Source organism: Pteropus medius, unplaced genomic scaffold, assembly GCF_902729225.1.
Source record: "Pteropus medius unplaced genomic scaffold, Ma_sr-lr_union100, whole genome shotgun sequence".
NCBI lineage: Eukaryota > Metazoa > Chordata > Mammalia > Chiroptera > Pteropodidae > Pteropus > Pteropus medius.
In genome coordinates, this window is record NW_024347855.1 from 113,872 (window position 1) to 139,567 (window position 25,696).

At 35.2% G+C, this 25,696-nt stretch overlaps 1 protein-coding gene across 1 annotated transcript; it reads right to left on the minus strand.

Annotated features, from left to right (window-relative positions):
* Positions 1–401: 401 nt before the first annotated feature.
* On the minus strand, positions 402–25,696 carry CDC16 (cell division cycle 16). Its single transcript, XM_039878741.1, has 18 exons — positions 25,571–25,696; positions 22,331–22,382; positions 22,144–22,241; positions 20,869–20,907; positions 20,413–20,553; positions 18,447–18,606; positions 17,343–17,434; positions 16,711–16,844; positions 15,803–15,882; positions 14,628–14,677; positions 13,633–13,706; positions 11,914–12,039; positions 10,769–10,921; positions 9,259–9,322; positions 6,396–6,457; positions 5,279–5,414; positions 3,687–3,777; positions 402–893 (listed from the first exon to the last, which is right to left on the minus strand). Exons 1-18 carry the CDS (start codon positions 25,616–25,618, stop codon positions 634–636), a joined length of 1,860 nt encoding a protein of 619 aa, XP_039734675.1. The 5' UTR covers positions 25,619–25,696; the 3' UTR covers positions 402–633.

The window sequence follows — 25,696 nt, forward strand, 5'->3', positions numbered from 1 at the left end:
CACACTTGAAAATGCTTAAAATGGCTACCTATTTATATCTATATCCACACGTACAATTTATTTCTTAGAGCAGATTTTGAGACATCATCACAGTCAAGAATTGCCCAAGGATATGTGACAACTAAGTGCAGTATGACACTGGATGGGATGCTGGGGCAGAAAGAGGACATTAATGGAAAAACTGGTGAAATCTAAATAAAGTCTGGAGTTTAGTTATTAGTAATGTACCAAGTAGGTTTCTTAGTTATGACAAAGGTTCCATGGTGATATACGATGTTAACAATGGGAGGAAACTGGTTGAGGGTCACATGGAAGTTCTCTGTACTATCCTTGTAGCTTTTCCACAAATCTAAAATTAGTCCAAAATAAACGTTTACTGAAAAAGAAAAAAAGACATCACAAATGGTTTACCTTCTTTATTCCACTATGCCTAATTTTTTTGCAGGATCAGAAAACATCTGTTGCAAGGGTGTGCTACCCAGTCTCTTAAGGCAGGTCTCCGTTCCTAAATGTAGAGGTGTAGTCTGGATTCATTTTAAGAAATGGGAAATTCTTAAGACATGACAAGGACGTGAAGAAAGAACACCGACACACTCTACTCTAGGACAAAACGAAATCAGGACCCGTCTGGAATCACGTACTGTGGTCCGACATAGATGTCTCTAACATCATGTCACTTTCATTCATTTCAATTTCAAAGGTTTCTTCCAAGGAAGGTCTGGAATCTGGAGTTTTCCTTGAGGTTTCCAGTGGTGCAAGCCCCGTTTCTTCTGTAGTCTGTTTTTCTACTTCAAATTCCCTGAAATCCCACGGAGGTGAAATAATGTTTTTTAGTGTCTTCATTGTATGCACATCAAAGTCATAACATTTTAATTTGTCTTTTATGTCTGCTCCTAAAAAGAAACACCATAATAAGAATAAAATAAGAAATTTCATCACTTATCTGTCATTTTCATTGTTACATAACACTGCCTCTATTATTAAAGCAAATGGTACTTTTAGGAGCACAAATATAGCTCTGAAGGAAAAAATGTTCCAATCATTTTCCATCTTTTTATTTTTATTATCAAGTAAGATTGCTGGGAAGACCTCTAGAAGCACATGGAGTTTCAGCTCCAGTGTGGCTCAATAGCCGCCCCATTCCAAAGCCCCTTAAATACTGATAGAAACCTGTAGGTAACTTTTTCTCAGCTGTTACAGACAAGAACTGCCTATTGGCATTTGGCATTGGTATAGTCACAAGTCTTATACACATAAATTCACAGTAAAGGGAAATATATTTTCCACATATTAAAATCTTAGGAATAACAAGACTTTCAAGAGATATGTTAGGTTTGATCATTTCTGACGTGAACAAAATGACAATTTTACACAATTCAAACTAAAAGCTTTCAGTAATGTTTTGACAGATAATGACAAATAAGCCTTCTAAAAAGCCACCCCACTCAGCCATAAAGAGATGAAAGATTGCCATTTGTGATAACATGGATGGACCTCAAGACAATCATGCTAAGCGAAATAAGCCAGACAGAAAAAGTTGAAAATCACATCATATCACTTATATGTGGGATATAAATCTAAAAGCAACAAATGAACGGGACAAACAAACAGAGACTCATGGACATGGACTATAGACTAGTAGTTACCAAAGGGGGTAGAGGGAGATGGGAGTGGGGAGGTGTACTGGGTAAAGGGGGTCAAATATGTGGTGACAGAAAGAAGTCTAACTATGAGAGGTGAACACACAGTGTAAATATATATACACCTTACTGTTAAAGTGTACAGCTGAAACTTATCGGATTTCGTTAACCAATGTCACCATAAAAAATTAATTTAAAAATAAACAAATAAATAAAAAGCCACCCCATTCCCATTCTAGTGAATACTTACCTTTTCCAAGCCAGAAGTAATCGCTGCTGATTTTTCTATCACTACTGATTAGTTTTGCTTTTTATTAATCTTTGTATAGATGGAATTAATCAGTCCATTTTTTTTGGTCAAAATTTGTGACATTTCATTTATGTTACAATATAATTCAGTAGTTAGTCCTTTTAGTTGTGTAGTATTCTACTGTATGAGTATACCACAATTTATTTCTCCATTCTACTATTAGTGGACATTCAGTTATTTCCAGTTAGGTGCTATTATGAATAAAGCTCCTATGAATAATCTTGTGTGTGAACTGACTTACTGAGGCACTTGTTTCTGTTGGGCATATACCTGGAAGAACTGCTACATCATAAGCTCAGTTTAGATTACTGCCCTAATAGTCCCAATGAATCATACCTCCCAGCACAATGCCCTTGAATAACCCCTTCTCATGTTGACTCTGCACATAATCACATGACTTGTTTTGATGAACAGAATGTGATGGAAAGGATTTTATGCAACTTCCAGCTTTCAAGAGGTCTTGAAGCTTTAGTTCTTGTCATTTAGAGCCCTGCAACCACCACACTATGAAGAAGCCTGGGATAAAAGACCTATGGAGAGGCCTAGCTGTGTCAGCTGAGGTCCCCACTTGTGTAAGAGGACATCTTAGACCATCGGGCCCACCAAGTGTCTGCTAACCACAGCTATAGATGTAAATGAGACCAGCAAATGAGCCAACAATCACTCACAGAACTATGAGAAATAATACATCTTTGTGGGTTGGTTAGGCAGCAACAGATAACTGATATAATATGCCTGTTTAACTTTTGTAGATATATTGAACAGTTTTCCAAAGAAGTTTTATAACCTCACCGATAATAATACATGAAAGTTCCAGCTGCTCCGTATCACTGTCAACAGTAGGCACTATTAGTGTTTTTAATTTTTAGCCATCCTGACAAGATGTATAGTGGTATCTCATTATAGTTTTAAATTCATATCCTTAATAAGTAATGATATTAAGCACCTTAATTTGCTTTGTAACTATCTGGATATCCTCTTTGATGAAGCTCCTATTCAAGTATTTTGTCTATTTTTTAATTGAAATTTTTCTTACTGATTTGTAGGAGTTTTTGTATTATAGACACAGGTCTATATGTTTTTGTATTATAGACACTCGTCTTCGACGAGTCTATATGTTGTCAGTAACTACAACATGCTTTTTTGATGAATAGTTCTTAATTTTATTGAAACCCAATATAACATTTTTTTCCCCTGTGGTTTTATGTCCTGTTACAGAGCTCTGCCAACTCCAAAGTCCAGATCTCAAGATTTAACCTCACTGCACCCTCTTTATCTTATAATATTTATAAATAAATGAGTGTTCAAGTACAGCAATTCCATCCAAACTTGTCTTATGACTTGCTTACCATTTAAAAAATTCAAAGAATTAGAGTACCATAATGTGAATGGAAGCCAACTTATTCCACTGAAATGTAAAGATTTATAAGCTATGTCCTACATTATTAAGGCCCATTATTAAGGATTTTTCCACTATGCAATTAGATGATTCTTGTATATCACAGTGCTTTTCACATATTCTATCACAGTATTTTGCATAGAGCAAGTATTCAACTTTAAGCTGAATATTTAATGAGTCATTAATCCCCACAGCATTGTCCCAACAAAATAAACGGAACTTCTTATATTAATGTAGTTAGAATGGTTAAAAAGATAAACTTAGAACCTTACATACTGAACAGAAATACAATCTAAAAAATGGAATATAATGTTAATAAGAATAATTATAATCTTACCAATATAAGCTTCAGAATCACCAATGTACATTTCAATGCAATGACCAAGCATTGTAACAGAGAATGTATCATCTCGCCTAAGACCAAGGGCCTGCCAGAAAAGATTCAGCATGGTTATTATAATAAAATGTATTTTTTTTCTCTTTTGTTTAAAAATATTCCTGCAAAATATACTCCAGGGAATCCAGGATGGAAGTAGAGGGAGGTGGTTAATGGGGATACAGCTAAAACAAGAGTGGCCATTGAAGGTGGGCAATGGGTACATGAAGGGTCATTACACTATTTTATTTTTTGTTTAAAATTCCTCTTCTCCAAAAAGCTTTTAAAAACTGTATCTCCACTTAGAGCCCTCTAAGCTTCCGTATTAAATCACAGACAATAAATTATACAGTATTCAAATATACATATTTGAAAGGTCACATAAACAAGAAAACTTGCTTAGTCCACACTTCTGACTATCTCAGTATTCTGATTATCAGTGGGTCCTTCAGGACATCATCTTGCCTAAAAATCTCTAGCCATCTCTTGAAAATCAGTTATGAATCTATCACTCATGAATTTATCTTTGGGAAAACAAGAATATGGAACACCTGGTAAAAAAGTGATTTAGAAGAAACAAACTCTGAATGTGAAGAATTGAATACCTTATTTATTTAACTTACATTTTCATGTTCATGTAGGTACTAGAGTGATCCCTGATAAAAATCTAATCCTAATATGTCCAAAACAACACGTTTTTTTAAAGACAAAAAAACTAAATGATAGTAAATATAGAGGACAATCTGGTGATGGCCAGAGGGGAGGGAGATGGGGGGCCTGGGAGAAAGCGGTGAAAAGTTAAAAAAGTACAAATTGACAGTTGCTAGATGGTCGCAGGAATGGGGAGCATGGCATAGGGAATGCAGTTAGCAGTACTGCAATGGCTAGATGGAGAGCCAGAGGGAAGATAGAGTAATCAGAGGGATCATTTCATAAACTATATAAATACCTGACCAATGTACTATATACTTGAAACTAATAATAAAATAAAATTTTTGAAAACCTAAGTGATAGGAAAGAATTATGTTAAAGTTTAAATAGCAGTGATTTTTTTTGTTTTGTTTTGGTTTTTTGTGGTCATCTTGCTTATTAATGGTGGCTTAGATTTGACAAAATACAGAGTATGGATTAAAAAGAGACTTTTCTTGTAATGAATGCAGATTGTTTTTCTTCATTTATTAAAGTGACTTAAGTAAATTAATTCTACGTCATAAATAGAAAGACTGGAATTCCCAAAGGGCTCTCATTGTGCAACATAAATTTCTATATTTCCCACCTAGACATAAGGACTGGGCTGACAAACATCACCACACGCATTTTCAGCTTGGCCTGCTTGCACTGCATTATTTTACATATCTCACATACAAGTCTCACATTGGTTTCTAATTCACAACATTGAAATGCTTTTATTGGTACAGAAAATAATATAATACAAGGCTGCCTGAAGAATTTTAAAACGGTAAAGTAACAAAACATTGCCTAGAAAAGATCTTTTTAAAAAAGAAATGTTAAATGTCAACCAGATTTAAAGTTACAGAAAACAAAAGACGTACTGTGTGGAAATAGTCCACAGCATTTTCAAAGTTGCCCATCAGACTATGGATATACCCTATGGCAGAATAGGTGGATGCATTTTGAGGAATTAACACCAATGCCTGACGGTGATAATCCAATGCCTCAGCATACTTTCTGTGAGAAGATGAGAGGAAATGGGTGGAGAGGAGAATGGGAAGAAAGAGAAAACAATTAGTGGGTACAGTACTAAATTCCTAAGTTTAAGGTGAATATCAATCTATGTAAAAACATTAACATTTCCCTATATCAAAACAACAACTGAGACTAGTAATGGTCCTTCATATCCACTTTTGTGTATTGCAACACCTCCTTGAAATTTATTTTCCTGCTTTGCTCACTCAGCCGGCTGAGGGTACTCCTGCAGCAATATTAGCTATTGCTAGTATTCCTTTTGATGTCTGGCAGGAGACTGGAACTAGAACCTAACACTTGACTCTTGGGCCTGTGCCCCATCACATGACAAGGCCTCTTTATGTGAAGTCAAATCACCTACACCATGGGTGGATAAAATCAAGAGTTTTGCTTTAAGGCCCAAAGGAGTTATTTGAAACAGCATTTCCCAAAGTTCTCTGGAATACTCTCCTTGTAAAATCTTGTATGAAAAAAAGGTTTTGTTCTCAATAAAGTTTGGAAAATTCTATAGTTCATAATGCGCAGTAAAGACTCCAAGAAATTACGAAATAGAAAAAGCTGTTAAATTTTGAGTAACCTAAAGTTTCCCAAACTTATTTAACCAGAGAATCTATTTTTCAACTGTCATCTATTTATTATACCATAAAACTGGTATCTAGAGGAAAACAGTGAGTTAGAATATAGACGTGGTTTTAATTAGATCCTACTGTCCTAATACTTCTAAATTAATTTTTAATATTAAAAAATTTTAATATAAGAAAATAAATTATAATTCTCAATATGTTACTAAAATAACATTATATCAAGGGATAATAAAAACAATTATTTTTATGCTTGTTATCCCTGAGCAGCCAAGTGCAAGAAAGATAAAGGCTCTCATAAAATAAAAATATAGAAAAGGCTACACGAAATCAAGTAAACTTGTCACAAAGAGTATTTCTGAAAATGCTCTACTTCACTTACTTAAGTTTTCTGCAGACATGCCCCAAGTTGTTCAACAGAGGTTCCCATTTGTCAACAGTTACCTGAAACACAGCAACATCAAACCCTTGATTTACCTACGTCACTTTTCAGCTTGGCCTGCTTGCACTGCATTATTTTACATATCTATGCAAGTCAGGCTTTCTCCTGGTGCCTGCACAACACTGAGCAAGTTTTTTTCATTTGTTGGTTTTTTCATTTTTCTTTCTTACTAGATGATACTTTCTGAGGATGATATTATTTTATTTGCGCCATTTTGTCAAAGAGCCCAACTATGCTGAAGTTCAAATTTTTTATCTGTCCCAGAGCTTTCCATCTACCTACTAAATATTTCTACTTAGAAATCTCACAAGCACTTCAAATTCAATATGCCATGTGCTAAACTCTTATCCTCTCTCTCCTGCCATCCCAGCTTCCTAACCTCACTTCCTTCTGATTACCTTGCCACTCTGTACATGGCATCCATGTCATCTCTGCCCGCTCCAGGAATCACCAAGGCTTGTTTATCAGCCTCCTCAGCGTAACTCCAGCCCCCTATTAACAAGTCTTGTCTGGGCTCCAATCAGACAAGTCAGACCATGCTGCTCTTAAACTTTTGTTGTCCCACAAACTCTAACGTCATCTTCAAGGCCCTTAATGATCCACATTTAACCTTCCTATCCCATTTCTTGATATTTTCTATGAACTCGAAATTCAAGCCATACTGAATTAGCTCCAACTTTGCACATATTGTTCTCTATACCTAAAATGCCCTTTTCCTCACTTTTGCTTGGTTAACACTGATCATCTTTTAGGACTGAGATGTCTAACATTGTATCCAAAAGGGTTTCTTGACCCACCCCAAGTATGGGTTAACTGCCCCTCTATGTGGATTCCCTTATTTCCTCAATTACAGCTCTTTCTATGTACTGTATTATTACTGCGAATTTACTTATCTGCATTCCCCAATAAATTTGAGGGCAGGAAATATCAAACCAATTCCCTATTGCCTCCCAATGCCTAACTCAGAAATTATGACACAGTCGACATGCTTTAAATAAGTCTCAACTAAATGAATAAACAGACCTAAGTCACACTGTAACTCTCCTGAGTGTGGCTCTAGGAGGCACAGCCCATGGGAATAAGAACAACTCCTTTATGACTCTTAGGCATGACTTTTCCTGTGACTATTTTGACATTTGCTGCAGTTGATAACTAAAGTCAAACAATATTTTTCCCTCTTCACATAACTTTTTAATGGGCATTTTGATGGTTTTATATTATTGTGCTTTTGAACTTAAAATCATTAAATTTTTGTAAGATTCTCAAAGTGCTCTGATCATCAAAGAATACAATTTCAATTTTAAGTGTCATTTGTGACAGTGCATCTCAAACTTTTCTGTGCATGGGAATCACCTAGGGATCTTGCTAAGACTGCAGATTTCAATTCAGCAGATCTGAGATTCCACACTTCTAACAACCTGATGCGACTAGTCTAGTTTGAGTAGCAAGGTCCTAAGGCAGAGGACCCTAACCCCTGGGCCACAGACAGGTACCAGCCATGCACAGCAGGAGGTGAGTGGTGGGTGAATGGAACAAAGCTTCATCTGTATTTGCAGCCACTCCCCAGTGCTAGCATCACCGCCTCAGCTCCGCCTCAGCTCTGCCTCAGCTCCATCTCAGATCATCAGGCATTAGATTCTCATAGGAGCACTGGTCCCTGGGGCCAAAAAGGTTGGGGACAGCTGTCCTAAGGCATTCAATTCTTTGAAAACTGGCAAAGTGATAGATAAGTGGCAACCGTATATTAACAAAAACACATGTATTATCCAGACTATCCAAGACAGAGCTGTGGAAGAACCTCTGTGTTGTGTGTGTGTGTGTGTGTGTGTGTGTATTTCTGTGTAAACACACAGAAATACAGTGTTTTTAAGTTCATAACAAAAAAGAAGAGGCACAAAGTAAATAAAACTCTGACTATGGGGACAGGTGGACTGCCACCTGGCCGGGAGCCCAAGTGAGCGATGTCTTCTCAGTAAAGAGGAACTAACAGCCAAAGAAGATGTGAGCTGTGGGCAGATATGCCCAAACAGGAACAGAATGAAACTGGGAAGTGACAATCAGAACAAATTAAAACAAAACAGGTATATATAAAAAGAATCAGGAACCAGAAGAGTAGCAACATGCAAATCCCTTACCTACAAAAGTTTACAATATCTAAAACTGTTATTTTAAAATAATACCAATGTATACACATCCATGCTAGCTGGACAATTAACTCATGAGCACAAAGTCATGGGGAACCTCTTTCGTCTAATAGAACTTTGTTAAATATTTCAAATACTGTAAGGTCTAAATGTATACTAAGTATAGGTAAGGAAGAGGAATAATAAATCTAAATTTCAATAACAACTAGCCCTATTTCTGCAAAAGTGGGATCTGCTGCTATATTTATTCATTAATTGAAGATAAGGTTCTTTTGGGTTCTAGAGAAGGACATACTCTGTTAGATGCTACAGTGCCCACCAGTTTCGACTAACCATCACATATTCTCTGTATTAAATTATCATCAAATATATTCTAATTACCCCCACATATTAAAACAAGAGCCTCTTAAGAAGCAGCCAACATCTGTCCTCTCAATTAGAAACAAACTCCTTATGTACCATATAATAAAACACTTAATTGCCCAACAATTCAAACATTAACAAGCCGTTTGTTATGATATTAGGTTATTATATAATAAACATTAGGTTATTATCTTCTAGGCAAGACAGATTTTTTTTGTCTATATTATTTTCCTCATTCAATAGTAAATACACTTAGGATTGTAATGTTGTGTATTTACAGATATTACATAAAATACCTCATTCCCAATTGCTTTAATTTTTTCCAAAGCATCAAGAAACCATTTTTCTGCTGTTTTCCATCTAAAATAGAAGAAAAAAAGGTTGTAGGTTATTCAAAATTAGGAAGTATAAAGAAAAATTTAAATCTTTCTAGTAATACTAAAATGAAATGAGGTAGATTTCTATAGTTTATTACAATCAACTTTAAGTCAGACGATAAATGATTAATTTTATGTTATTAACATCACAGGAGTTCAAGATTTTAGCAGATACAGTCAATTGTCATTATTCTCATTCTCAGTAAGTATGTTCTATAAAGTCACTGTGAACATTGCTTTCGTGAGTACTGAACCACTGCTCTCTGTGGAAATACAGGGTTAAATTCCTACAAACATCCGGTCATGTTTTTTCATCAACTGTTCAACTTATAATCGGTTTTATATAAGCTCCTGTTTAATGATGCCTAATTTAACATACATTGTTGATTCATTAACATTGAACTAATGGCACTGTACCTCATGCCTTACAAAGCTTATCTAACAAATCTGTTTTCTCCAAGGCACAACACAGCCTTCCTGTGCTTAAGAACACTAGACAGCATTTCAACACTACATTTGGGGATCATTTTAAATAATGAAATCATCAATTAGAAGCACAAAAATGTGGCACAAAATAGACTGTAAAAAGAACACTTGTTTACAGTAGGAGAGGAGAAATAAGAAGGCAGAATATCACTTGTTTGACCTTAGCTGGGAACATGTACGTTGTGTGTGTAGGCGAAAGCACCTTAATTGACATTGGGGTTAAAAATAAATTAACTGTATGTTAAATTATTACATTATTTTTTAAAAAGCTCCAAACTTTCTTTTATAAATAATAAATAACCCAATTTTTAGAACACACGCACACAGGCCACAACAAACCACAACAGCAGTACTAATTTACTATTTTAAATTTATGTATAATTTAGGGCAAAGGACTGTAGATATTTTTCTGTTTGAGTATGACACTGAATTACTTATTCTATAAGTATCTCAGGCTATAGTAACACCTCAATTAACCAGGAAACTCAGATTGAGCCCTTCTTATTAGTCTAATTTTCAAATTAACTGGTAACTAAACAGAAAACATTTTTGTTTCAAAATTGTGGAAAATCGTTCTCAAATGTATAAATCCAACTCCTAATCAACAAGGAGACAGATGACTGAGGATTCTGCAGTGCCTCCAACTATTTCATGGGGTTCAGTGAGTTCACAGAGTTGGCAACAACTGTCTAGTCTTGGAACACAAGACTTGTGATAGCCCACATCAAAGGGATCAAAACTCAGGGTTTTTTATTTTTAAAGAAAGCCAAGCTAACACTTTCTATTTCCTTTTTCACTGTCCACCACCTTCTCCAAAAATAGCACACATTTAAAAATAAAAATCTACTGAACAGTCATTCTGATCAGTTAAAATTCTCGTGATTGAGATTTTATTCTAGTTATAAAAAGGAAACAGAAGGGCTTTTGGCCTTTCAGTACTTACTCTCCATTCTGAAATGCAACCACGCCAACCTCATGCATTACAAAAGGATCTTCTGGTGCAATGCTTAGAGCTTGGCCAAAGAATCTTTCAGCCAATTTTGAGTTATTGGTCAATCCATATTCTAATCCAATATACAGCATTGGTAAATGACACCTAAAAATATTGAAAAATTTCACATGTTCAATACCAAAAACTTTATAATTCAGCAGAAATTAATCTATTGACTTCAAATACTGCCTGCAAAATAATATAAACATGGCCCAAAACAGAGTATTTACTTTTTTCCTAATATTTCACTTAATGTTGAATGGGCTTTTAGACTCGTCAGTTGCCACTTCTAAAATTTATCAGCAACCCATTTACCTTTATTTTTCATTATTAAACAGTAAAAAACAAAAATAAAAATCTTCTAAAGCAGAAGGGCAGGTCTATGCACACTAACGTTATGCCTCTAGCTTAGACTGTCTTCTTCCTTCTTTTATTGATTCAGAACCATTTATCCTTCATAACTGTGTTCAAGTTTCACTTCCCTTTATGAAGCTGCTTCTGACTTTCTAACCTAAATCCTTGTGTGGATTCCCATTATATCAGTTATTACCAGTTCTACACCAGACCTCTGAATTACATCATGTATATTCCATTTTCATATACTGAGACAGTTCTCTGGACAAAGTACTAATCACTTTTTAATTCACACTGTCAGACCAGTGATTAAATACACTTCAAAGATAATCTTTCTTTCAAGATGGATGTAAGAACATCAGTAAATACCGACTGACTGGTTGGTATGTGCTTTGGTTCTAATCTAGAATCATGATTCAAGATTCTACCTTCTACAGAAGGGTTGCAAAGAACCCTTTAAAAGTATTTACCTGGAGGAAGTACTTTCGAAATGGCAGAGTAAGGACCTCCAAAAATCCATTCCTCCATAAAAGCAACAAGAACACTGCCAAAAATTATCAAAATAAATGTTTTCAGAACTTTGGAAGTTAACCAAAGTTTACAACAATCTAAGGAGTGCTTATTCTAGAAAAACAGCTGAGTCTCAGTAAGGACCGCAAACTTTGTGATGTTTTAACTTGTCCTACTCCCAGCTCCCTCTCCCCAGGTCCATACCCTAGAAAACCAGAAATGTGCTGTCATACCCTTTCATCAGCTGTGCTGCTGTGAAGTAGGCAGCCATTGCTTGGTCATGTTCACTCTCAACTGCAAACGAATGCCCATATGCTATCCATGCAGGCCCGTAGGTCTTCTCAAGCGTTGTAGCTTTACTAAACAAGAGATTTCCTTCGATTAATACAATATTTATTCTTAAGCTGTTAATTTTATGTAAGCTGATGACTTCGAGGATGTTCAAATTAAATCAATCAACGAGCTGAACTGTCAACATATTAAACACTAATGTAAGATTTGTGCTAATTTATTTGAAATTAATGTTTAATAGTACAATCAAAATTTTAAGAAATATTAGGAGAGGTCCACAATCTTATAGGCACTATTATTGAACCCATTATCATTCTGCATAGAATTTATAAATATTACTTAATCCAGGAGGTTTATTTCGCAACTTTGTTGATAAATGGTGGTAGCAGCAGTCATTTAATGAAGGCCTGTTTAGTGCCAGGTACCATGTTAGATGCCTTATATATTATATCTAATCCTATAACTTGAAAGATAAATTAGTTAAATTTTAAATATAGGTATATTGAGGCTCAAAAGATTAAGCGAGACCCTAGAGATGGTGCTAAGATATTCACCCTGGTTCCATGAACTGGACTACATGGTTTATTTAAATAGTCATAAACAGTCTTCAATCAGTGGCCCACTGATGACCCACAACAAGGAACAAAGAGAACATATTACAAAACATGGAAAATATAAAGGGTGAAATCCATACTTCCTAGCATTTTATTTTCTAAGTTTTTCACCCAAATGTTCCCTGTTTCATGTGGAGTCCATCACTGAAAAAGCAGACTAAATCAAAGCAGCATAGCTCAAAGCACTACTCCAACACAAATCATCTTCCTACTCCAGGAAAAAAGCACATGCAAGGTTTCCAAAGTGCTTAATGCCAGAGCACTCTCCCTATTTTCTTCCCAGTACAGGATCCTTTCGTGTCAACTTATCAATTTTACTAAAAATCCTGGGATCCAAGTATTACATCCCATTTTTAGAGAAAATTAAATGGAAACATTAACTTTCTCAAGGAATTACCACTAGTAAGTGACAGAACTTGGATTTGGCTTCAAGTCTGTACCCAAAGTTCATGCGCTTTTGTTTGCATGGAAGAAATCACAAGTATCATTAAATTTTAAATCTTTAGTAATTAATTCTTCATATAGTAAACATTTTCCTGCACTTGAACTGAATAATACTGGTTAAGTAGTTTGATTGGGCTGCATGGAATTCCTTAAATTAAAACCACAGTAGTTTACTATACCAAAAATTCTGTTTTAAAGTCATAATTAATGACCCCTAATGTCATGTAAAGTTTTATTTAATTTCACTATTAACAAAAGTCCTAAAAGTGAAAGGTTAATAGTATCTCTGTAAATAAAAAACAGAACCTTTCAAACTACTTTCTACTGTTCTCTATTGTTTCATACTTCTCATTTATAAATAAAAATTTAAATATATTATAAGCTCCTCAAGACAAGATCTACACCACTGATTACTTCTGTCTCCTCTCATGACATCTTATAAAGAGCAAGGTACATAACTGAGGCAACTGAACTGAATCTGTCAAAGAAAACATTTATTCTTTTACACAGCTTTTAAAGTAATATTTATTGTATTAAAGCAGATGAGCAAGAAATCTCTTCATATAGATTCACCATAAAGGGAAGAAGATAATAAATTCATACCTGAGATATCTTCTGGCATGTTCATTCTTATGACCAACCATGAGATAATAGCATCCCACTGCAAACCAAGATACCTACAAAGTTCAAAATTTACCATGACCAAAGATGCTGAACTTTGAATTAGAAATCTCTAACAAATTAGGTCAGAGGATGGACTAAATGTTCCACCCCATATTCTAGTTCAAGTTAGAAATTTCTCTGAGACAGGCTATCTACTAAGGGTCCTGGATGAAAAGAGGACAGATTCTCCACAACTATTCCTGAAGATGCCTTCAATCATGTCGCTGCATCATTCAACACAAGATGAGGCTCCTAAACACGTCCTATTGCAAATCCAGCCTGAGTCCTAGCCTCCCGCCTGTAACGTGTGTCTTCCCTGGCTCTACCCTGGTTCTACCAGATTCTACATCACTAGCTGACTTCTTCTGCACTGGTTTTGCCTCTATATTTTCACGCTGATCTAGGATGCAGATTCTCTACTCAGACGTAGACCCTGATTCTTGACTTTTGTCTTTAAGGACACAGTTCCTGATTCCATTTTCTATTTCTAGGTCTTAGTTCTGATCTGTGGCAGTTTGGAAGACACGATGACTCAATGGGTGCACAATTTAATGTTATCTTACCAAGTAAATATTACCAAGTAATTATTAGCATTGCTTATCAGAGGTGAGAGTGTGACTTTTACTTTCAATATTTTTTATTTATCTTTATGTTGTGTTTTTAATAATGAGCACATACAATTTCTATAATCAGAAAAAAATGATGATTTTTGTTTTAAGTTATATTACACTAGACTGAAAAAAATACCTTCATAGATTGAGAAAGTTAATGCTACTTCTAGTTATCATAAGCACTAGGAAATTCTGTTCCTTAAAATAAGACCTTAAAATAAACATATTTGCTTAAACTTAAATATGGGCTACTGTCTAAATACTAGTAAAGCATTTTAAGTTCAAGTAAGAAAAAGCACTATAAAAAAGTTTATGTTTACTTACAGGATTACTAGGATATAAATCCACCAATTTATGAGAAAGATAGAAAAGTTCTACATTAAGGGAAAAGAAAAAGAGAATAAAATTATACACTGCAAATGAATTTTAAGATATGATTTTCCCCTAGTTACAACTCTTTGCAATCACATAAATTTTGTTTTGACAATTATTTCATACTTTTCTTTCTTTCTAGATACAAAATTCATTTACCAAATGAAATACAGAAACTCCAGGGGGCAGATACTATGGCTGTTTCATTCAAACCTCACCCTCCCAACTCCTTACCAGATGCCAGACCCATAAGTGGGCAATGAGCACTTACTGAGTGACTGGAAAATTGGATGAATAACACATGATAAAGCACTTTATGGTGCTTAAGAGATTATTTCAAAGCACCTCACCTATCTTAAAAAACCCATGTCTCTCACTCCATGGGCCTATCATGGACCATCTTAACCCCCCAAAATCAGTTTGGTTAACCGAACTCTTAAGTTTATCAAATCAGCAAGATGATTTCCTCTTGAGTAATGAGTGAGACCTAGCATGTCACAAAGACTTTTCCTACATGCAGACTTAAATTCATTAGACCAGGGCAACCAGAGTGTCTATATTGCCAACAAGCTGCCAGGAGGCATGATGCTGTTGGTCACAGACCATACTTTGAGCAGCTGGGGTTTGGAGTTGGAGTGGCTGGCATTTTTTCCTTTTGACAAGAGTTCATTAGTCGGTTTAAAAGATTTAAGGGCAATTACAGTCCAAACACAATTAAATATTTCCAAAATGTTAAAATATGGGAAACATAAGCAAAAAAATCTACCATCTTCCAACTTCTAAACAATTCTGACTCTTACCATATCATTCTGCTTACTGATTTTACAAAAAAAAAAAAAAAAAAAAAGAGAGAGAAAAAAAAAATTTCCACCCATCACAAACCACAAATTACATTGGAGAAAGGGAAGCAGGAAGCAGGGATACAGAAATAGTATTCTGTTGGGGTAACAGGATAGACTATTGGCCACTTTGATAAGCATTTCTTCCCATAGTTTTTACTTTTACTGTAGAACTCCATTATGCCATTACTTGCAATCCCAATTATCCAGGATTTGTGAGACAAAATTTCGAGAGTTACAGAAAAATTTGTCTTAAAAATTATTGTTTTAATTTTTAAAAATTCTTACCATTTGCTTTATTCAGCTCCACAAGTGTCCCTATATGTACAGGTAAACAATTTGCATGAAAAGGATCTTTTTCCATTACTCTGAAAGTTAAAGCAACACATTAATACCCCGGAAACAGTATATAACAGAGCTCATTATAATTAATTATGTTTAAGTAGTCATTACAGCATTATATACAATATTGTGGCTTATAATACTTTAACTCCATTATCTTCAGGTAACAATTAGGTAATAATTAGGTAATCAAGGTAATAATTAGGTTATAAAAGAAAGGGAAAATTCTGATTTATTCAGAAGGAATAAAAATAAACAACATATACATTTACTTTATATCAATGGAACTGTCACATATAAGTAGTCCAATTGTTTAGAAGGATCAAAAACAATGTAAAATATAAAATAGATCACAAATATTTGTCAATTAAAATTTTTTTGAATTCAAGGATTTAAGCAACCCCAAAGATTTGTTAAAAATAGTACATGTAATTTAGCTAAAGGACAAGTGTGAGCTATGTACACTGGAAAACTGGTATGGGGAGATGGCATGGCTAGTTAGTGAGCCTAAGTACCCAACAGCTACAAGATTTTATTCGTCTCTACTTTAACAACAAAGAGATTTTATAAAACCATGTGCCAGAATAGTATTTTCAAACTTGCAGATTATCAAAGACTCAAATGAGGAACATGTATACTCTCAAGTTAATGGAATAACCCTACAAATGTGCATTAGCCTGTGTCTGTATATGCTCTCTTAAGATAGCGCCCCTTTGGTACTCTGCAAAATGGTAAAGGCAACTTAAATTATCATCAATTAGTTCAAAATTACTCAGAAAGCACGTCCCATGAATTTCTTAGGTGAAATGGACTGAATTTTACGTTCCTACACAAAAATGAGTGAGCATACTTACACAGATGTAAGCTTGTAGCACATTTTAAAATCACAGTTATAATAATGTCTTTCAGCTAAAGACACTACCACATCCAGATTTTCTTGCAAACCATCTACAGACTCCGGTAAGACAGTTTCACTAGGTTTATTATACTGAAACAGAAAGGTAAACAAATTCAATGAGCAATACCAAATCAAAAGGCAGACTCAAATTGACCCAAATGTTTAAAGAATTCACACAAAGATGTGTGTGAGTTTCTGGAAACTTTTTTAATTTCAAGACTCAACCATTCTCCTCTCAAGAAATTTAACTCTCTTCCCAATTTCATATCAGAATTCCATGACAGGAGGTATTTTACAAAGTAGAAGTTCAGGAAGCAAAAGAAAATCTTCATTTTCATGTAATATCATTACATTTACCTGACAGTTCAATCTTTCAGTAAAAAGAGTCCCTTGGAGGAAGACAGGTATTTTTGGAAATTTTTTAAGGAATCACATCATATATTTTAACTAATCTAAGTCTACTCTTGCAAATATGCTAAATTAATAAAAATTAATTTTTAAAAATTTAACTAGTAAAAGAATAAAGGCCAAACTGAATGAAATAAGATATTTACAGAAAGCAAATACTAACTTTATGCTTTTACTTACCTTTTTTAATTTGTTCTCAAATAGAAAACGTAGCAATTCCTGTTCTTCAGTACAGAGCTTGCTAAGAGGTAGTGATTCAAGAAGTTCTTTTTCTTAAAAACATTGAGGGAAAAAAATGTCCTCACAATATTTATAGGGGAAAAAAGTCAGCAATGAAAAATATCCTTTTACATTTAGTTCTTGGTCTAAGTAAATCAAACTCAAAAGAGAAAATAACATGATCAAAATGTGCTAGAGAAAACTTAGTGCTTCCAGACCCAGGTGATGAGAACCAACTGGAGGGCTGTGTCACAAAACCTTCCAGGCGAATTTTGGTCATCACCAAATTGATGGACCACAAGGCCAGTTTCCCAGTCTCAGCAATACTGACACTTTGTGTAGATTATTCTGTTGTGTTGGCTGTCCTATGCACTGCAGGGTGTTTAGCAGGATCTCTGGCATCTATCCACTAGCAACAGGTAGCAACCTCCCACCCTGCCTCACCATACCCAAGTTGTGACAATCAAAAATGTCTCCAGATATTGCTTAATGTCCCCTAAGGGGCAAAATCACCCTGTTTGAGAACCAATGCACTAGGCTAAAATGTTTGAATCCTATTAATGCAACATCCCCGTTTTCTGTTTCTCTTGTTTATCCATCTCACATTGCTGCCAACGCACTAGGTCAACGGTTCTCAGCCCCCGTCGTACCTTAGAATCATCTGGGAACTTTAAACCCTCTGATGCCAGGACCTCCCCACCAGAGATTCTGATTCAACTGGCCTGGAGATGGGACCTGCACACTAATGTTTTTAAAGTTCCTCGCGGATTTCAAGAGCAGCCGGGTTGAGAATCACTGAATCAGAAATCTTGGTTTATATTACCTCAAATCACTTCTCAAAAATATGGCCTCATCGCATCACAATCCCTAAAGATTCTAACTATAAGAGGCACTGCACGATATTGTATTCTGCAATGTGCTTCATGTTTGAAGACATTAAGGAAGTGAATAGGTCTATTTAAACCTGTACGTGGCCTGCTGTTGATTCTATAGACTTTAGAGAAAAATAAAACAACCCAAACAACATCAATTGTGTTAAACATAAAAACACCTGAGCATCCAAACCTTCTTGGGCTGTCAACATGTGATGTGATGTCAAAAGATCAAATGCTTCAAAACAGTAGACATCGAGCTTCAAAGCTTCTTTATAGCTGTAGGTAGCTAGGGTTCGGTTATCTAGAGCGTCATAGATTTTCCCACGTAAAAGACAAATAGAACTCTTTATCTGTTGGAAAAACACGAGCCACATACTAAGTCAATACTTTTAAAGTTAATTTTTGATCAAAAATTATATATTACCCAAAGGCTGAGACTATTTTTTACATCTAAAAGGATTTGTTCCATCCCAACTGTCAGACATAGTATAAACTAATAGAAACATGAAAGCAAATAAAACTTCTCTAATCTATCTTCCTTAGGTTCTCCTCACTTCAACAAATCTTTATAACTGGTGTACATGTCATTGCTTTGTTCATTACTCGTTCTGTCTCAAATATGGTAAGGATTTAGCAACGGCAAACAGCATACATTATATTAAATCAAACTTTAATACAGTTAAATAGGTAGATCGCAATGAAAGGATCTTAGTAAATATTAGAAAATTGGCAGCAATTTTCTAATGTAGAATAATGTAGCAATGTAGAATAATGGTTAGGAGCATGGCTTTCTGGAATTGAACAGACTTGAATTAAATCCCAGCTCTGACAATTATAGTGGCCTTGGACAAGTGATGTAACCTCTCTTGGCTTGTTTCCTTCCTCATTCAAGTTACAGGGCTCTGTGAGGAGTTGAGGTGATACTCTCTACAGAGTTAACGCATGAGAAACTGTTCACACAGTGGGCACCTCACCACTATCTTTAATAAAAAGATGTAAAAATTTGTCTGATCAGACTCTGAATCTCAAGAAACACATAACTGAGCTTAAAGATGATCGAAGATGGGTAGATAAATTGGTAAAGGGATACGAAGATTTATTATAAAATCACAATTTAAAAAATATTGGAGGACATTATGAGAGAATCCTGGACCTATGTACTATCCTATTAGTTATAAAAAAATTTCATAAAATAAAGAATAATTAACCACAAACAAATCATGTATTTTTTAGCAGATAAATTAATGGATAAGAAGTCCAAAAATAATAATAATACCATTATTCATCATAAATAAATTTCTTAGCAGAAAAATGAATGTGCACTTCTTAGCACATAAATTAGCAAAGTCCAAAAAACAAAAACATCAAAAGAAAATACCTAAAAATGTATAGTATCTCTACTTTTTTTAAGTGAAAAATATATTAACCAAGTTCCATTATAAATATGTTATAAAGAATAACTGGGAATTGATGGGTGAAAGCTACACAGTACAGGGTCTCTTTCTAAAATAACAACAATGTTCTGAAATTGATTGTAGTGAGGGTTGTATGGCTCAGTGAATATACTAAAAGCCAACCATGTTACACTTTAAATGAATGAATTGCATGGCATGTGAATAATAGCTCAAGAAAGCTGTTAAAAAAAAAGAATAACAGTCCAGATTAGTAACCTGATTGTGGATATCATTTATTATTATATAATCTCTGTAAGAAATTTGCAATTCGATGCAGATATGAAATACACAAACTGAAATGTACAAAATATCATAAATAGTAACACCGAACCACTCCTTGGAAAGAAACAATCCAAGGGAAACAAGGTTTCTTAGGAGTAGGTACAAACACTATTGAAATACAGGAAGAAGGGTAAAGATGATTCTACCTGTGGGGTGTAGATAAAGAATCAAATATGAGAAGGAAGATCTCAAGCTAGTCTATTTCAGATTCAAGCACCTAAGGACATAATTACAGCTTCTGATTGATGGCTCAGAATGGTCTCAGAATCATTTTGGTTTTGGCAGCAAATTAAATAAGGTGGCAACCAAACTGTTTTAACATGATTATACTCAAGTAAAACAAAATGATTTATCTTTGCCATGTCAAGTGGCTAATTCTTACTGATTTTACTGAAGCATGCTTATTATATTATTACTTACTGAGGACTGTGACATTTCCCAGTCATTGGAGGGGTCTTTCAAGCCACTTTCATCCTTCAAGTATTTCTCAAACAATCTTTTGTTGATAGGCTCCTCCATATCAAGAATATCAAGAGCCTGCTGATGCTCTTTTGCTGCATACTATGTAGAAAACAGAAATACCATTCATTAGCCATTACCTCTTACACTAGACATACACAGAAATACTGTAGATTTTGAATATTATACCTACTCATTACTGAAATTTAAAATGTCTGAAGTAGAATTTTCTTCATGCATGTCAGCTTTTAGTAAATGGAGGACCAATATTTTATAGCAAATACTATCAAAAAAAATTTTTTCTCATAAGATACTAATTTGCCAAGCTCCATCATTAGAATTCTCAAACATATGTGAGGGATGTATAACATTCATACTAAACTTTTACCAAATAAAAATGAAACAGAGCATACTTACATGGCATCTAGCTGCAAGGTAGCGACATGATTCATACAACTAGAAAAGAAATAAATCTATTTAAAAAGTGGTCAAGACAATGTGCATCTTCACTCTGAAAGAAAACTGTAAGGACAAAATGAAGAAAGCGATTGTCATATCTCCTTTTACTCTTGCAGAGAAAAGAAATCCAGTCTTTTCAACCCATATTTACCATAAACCTACTGTTTACTAGGCACCGAGGATTCAGAAAGGAGTAAGGACCTGCCCTCCAGGAGGTTATAGCACGGGAGACAAACACAGCACATAGTTTCTTTCAGACTATGAAAGAAGGGCATAAAAAGTACTAGACACTAAACTTATGATAGCCAGGTGGGAGAGGGCTTGGGGGACTGAGTGAAAAAGGTAAGAGATTAAGAAGTACAAATTGGTAGTTGAGAAATAGTCATGTGGATGTGAAGTACAGCATAAGGAATATAGTCAATAATATTGTGATATTGATGTACAGTGCCAGGTGGGTAATAAACTAATCAAGGAGATCGCTTTGTAAATTATATAAATGTCTAACCACTATGCTGTACACCTAAAACCTATATTAAAAAATTCTGAATGCCGACTCTACTTGAAGAAAAAAGTACTAGCCACTTGAAGAAAATATCTACAGGGGAAAGGATGAGTGAGGAGTTGGTCAGCACTCCTGGCACTGAATCAGAATAATCACCAGATGTCTAAGAAGTACAAGTAGTCAGCATAACTGGAGTACATGTTACATGTATTCATGGCAGGAGATGAGCAGTAGACTGGTGAGAAATCATAAAGGACTCTAGGTGTCTATTAATGCATCTGATTCTACCCTGTAGGTAATGAAAAATTACTGAGTGCTTCTATGAGTGATATAATCAAATCTGTGTTTTAGAAAGACCTCCCCTGTGATAGTTTAAAAGGTGAAATGGAGACAGGGAAGGTGAGAGGGATGTTATGGAGAAAAGAGACAATAAGAGAGGTAAAAACAAAACAGACAAATTAACGGTTTAAAATGTATTAGAGGTAATGAGATGAAAAGAAATATCTGTAATTTAAGAGCTATTTAGAAAACAGAACTTTCAAAACTAAATGACTGGGGACAGGGGACATCGAGGCTGAGATTAGGAATAAAAATTTTTCTCTTTACATTCAGTAAGAAAAATTTAATCCTTTTAAATAATTTTGACATAAATAAAACACACACCTAAAATACTAATGTAATGACATTTTTGAAAAGCTTTGAAACGTTTTAAAGTTCATACAATCACTTACTTTGTCCAGTTTTCGTGACCGAAGTGCATGAGCTGCTCTATGATATTGTGCTGTCAGGTAAAGACACTGAGCCAACCAATAAATGTCCTGGGGTTCCTCTGGAGGGAACAATTACATAAATGATCAGAGGTACAAGGCAAAATAGAAAGGAGAAATCAGAAAAAAAAAAAATAAATTTGTCACCTACCATGAAAAGCTTGCCACTTTATCTGCCAAAATAAAAGACTCTGATATTGTTGTTGTATTAAAAAAAAAAAAAAAAAAAGGTGGTAACTGCTCTGTTACTTCAAGTTTTAAACAGATATTTAATTATTAGAATGCTATATAGTAAGTCAACATCTCAATACAAGATCTCATATCTAGCTAGGTGAGTTTCATTTCAACGGTATAATATAAAACACTATTTTAAGATCTTTAGTAGAATAGTTCAAGAAGGTAGTTATTTTTTTTAAACTTAAACACTGCAAAGTGTACCAGCAGGCATAAAAACAGATATACAAATCAATGGAATAGAATAGAGAGCCCAGAAATAAATCCTTGCTTAAATGGTCAATTAATCAATAACAAAAGAGACAAGGATATACAATAAGGTAAAGATGGTCTCTTCAATAAGTGGTGCTAAGAAAACTGAACAGATACATGTAAAAAAATGAAATTGGACCACTTTCTTACACCATATACAAAAATAAAGTCAAAATGGATTAAAGATTTAAATGTAAGACCTGAAACCTTAAAACTCCTAGAAGAAAACTCTTTGACATCACTTTTTTTTTTATCCTTTAATTTCCAAAGCATCCTTACTCACATTTGACTGACATAGTACATGAACATTCTTTACAACAGGCCAGGATATCTATGTTATCCCCATTATACAAAAACAGATGATAAAAAGTGTTGAGATTTCTTTGGCTCAAATTACAAGACTAAGTGTGTGTGCACATATATTTTAAATCCCTTTACTCCCATTCCATTCTTTTGACTAAAACGTATTCATTTATCTGCCCTTCTTCTTATATTCCCTTTGCTTATAAAAGGCATCACTAGTAACCCAGGCCAAATTTCCTCCTTCACCACACCCCACACCTCTAGTCATCAAGTGCTAACAAGACATCTTCCTAAATCTCTCTGAAATTGATCTCTTCTCCATTAGAGATCCCTTTTGCAAGTCCACTACTTCATAAGTCTAACACGTGAGTTTTTAATTGCTGTGCCGCAGTTTTCTCTTCTTCAGTCAGTGGTTTGCTTCTGTAGTTCTTGTATCATGGTCACAGACTTAATCGAAAGTAGCACAAATGTGGCTCTGAGTCTCTTTCTGCTCGACAGCAATTGGTTTAAAATGTGCATGCAAAGTTTAATGTTGAGGCTTTATTGTTGACAATTCCTTTAAGAGTGTAACTGGATTTTTCTCGCCTGCTGAATCAAGATAATTAGCCTTGATTTCATATTCCAGCCTGTACTGAATATAATCCAGATCAGTCAGCTTTCTGGAACATCAATTCCAGCACATCGATCTCCTCCTCCATGTTGAATAGCTGACATTCCTCCAACATCACTCTTAGCAATATCTTTTTGGGTATGTCTCAGGCAACGGCAACAAAAGGAAAAATAAATGGGAGTATATCAAACTAAAAAGTTTTTGTACAGTGACAGAAACTATTAACAAAATAAAAAGATGACTTACTGAATGGGAGAAGACAGTCACAAATGATACATCCAATAAAGGTTAATATCCAAAAAATATAAGGAACTCACAGAATTTACACAAACAATTCAATTAAAAAATGGGCAGAGGACTTGAATAGACGTTCCTCCCAAGAGGACAATACAGATGCCCAATAAACATATGAAAAGATGCTCAATACCATTAATCATCAGGGAAACGCAAATTAAAACAACAATGAGAGATCATCTCACATCTGTCAGAATGTCCATCATCAAAAAAATCAATAAACAACAAGTGCAGGTGAGGATGTAGAGAAGGCACCCCTCATACACTGTTGGGATTGTAAACGGATGTAGCCTCTACAGAAAAAAGTATGGAGAGTCCTCATAAAAATTAAAAATAGAACTGCCATTCGACTCAGCAATTCCACTTCTGGGTATTTACTAAAACAAAACAAAACAAAATACTACTTTGAAAAGATACATGCACTCCTATGTCCATTGCATTACTTATAATAGCCAAGATACAGAAGCAACCTAGGTGTCTATCACTAAATGAATGCATAAAGATATGGATGGACCTAGAGGATATGATGCTAAGTGAAGTAGTCAGAGAAAGACAAATATTGTATGATTTCACTTATAAATGAAATCTAAAAAAGCAAATGAATGGACAAAACAGAAACAGACCCACAGAGAACAAGATGATGGTTGCTAAAGGGAAGTGGGATAAGGGATGAGAAATATAAAGTTTTAAAATGAGAAAAAAAATGTATTGGCAGGTATTTTAAAAAGTAGATAATTTAAAAGATTATTTTGCAATATCTAATCATTAGCAATGGTTCTATCTTTGCCTCGATTTTTCTATCTTTGCCTCAGTCCTCCTGAATGCAGACAAGCAATTCAGCTGCCACTTAGTCTGGGAGGAGGAATGCTTATGGGATGGACAAATCTGCTCAATGTTAAGTGTCCTCAGGGTGGAAACCAAGCTTCATTCTTCACTGCATCCCCAGTGCCAAAGAAAAAGTGCTCAAGAAGCATTTGCTCAATTCAACTCATTCACGGTAAACCAAAGTACAGCTCTCCAATGCACTGCAAATATTTGGCAGCATGATTTCACATCAAATTTTGAACACTGAACATGTTTTTAACTCCCTTTCTTGGTTTTCTATTTACTGGGAGAGCATATATTTTACTAAAATTAAGTGACATCATAGCTTAAACTGATCTGATTCTGTAGACACTTCTTTCCTTAAACTATTTGCTGAAGGGTACTGCAGGGAACGCAGATGTAGTTAATATGAATTTTCTAAAGTACTGATTTGAGACAACAGGCTTGTTTGTATCTTTACTCGCTTAAATTCGGCCAAATAAGAATGAAAACTTGAAAATTTTCTATTGGCTAGCTAAATTCAAAGACCACCCTGCAACTTTCCTCTTAAAATAATCCTTCAACTTTCTTTCACTTAGCACTAAGTCTGTATTGAGCACTTACTGGGTGCCTAGGAGTTAGGCTGACTGCAGAGCTGGACATTGAGCACGTTTAAGGCTGACACTGTCTTAAGTGGCTTTCATTTTCAGTGCTCCTCCCGGCTGCAGAGAGGGCTGGGGGACTGGATCCCGCCCTTCAGGGCCTTTACCCTGGAACAAAAGCCCAGGCTCAGACGGGCCATGCACCACCAAGACCCTGATGACAGTTATCCTTACGGGCAAAGGGGTAACTCGCGAATCCTGTGGCTCGCGCTCCCCGGGTCGGGTTGCCCACCTGGTCCAGGTACTGCCGAACGCGCTTCCGCAGCCGCTCCAGGTTCATGGCCGCGCGGCCGGGGGTTCCGGCCGAGAGCCCTCCGCCGTCCCAGCGCGCGTCTTCCTTCCTGCTGACGCTGGGTAC

What these genes read in the sequence shown, in the direction of transcription:
- CDC16 (XM_039878741.1), bottom strand. Translation starts at nt 25,618, where the DNA reads ATGAACCTGGAGCGGCTGCGGAAGCGCGTTCGGCAGTACCTGGACCAG. An exon ending in CATGTTGACAGCCCAAGAAG is followed by an intron (nt 17,435 to 18,446) that starts GTTTGGATGCTC and finishes AATGTTTTTAAG; the next exon opens with AAAAAGAACTTCTTGAATCA. An exon ending in TTGAGAACAAATTAAAAAAG is followed by an intron (nt 16,845 to 17,342) that starts GTAAGTAAAAGC and finishes TTTCTGTTTCAG; the next exon opens with TATAATAAACCTAGTGAAAC.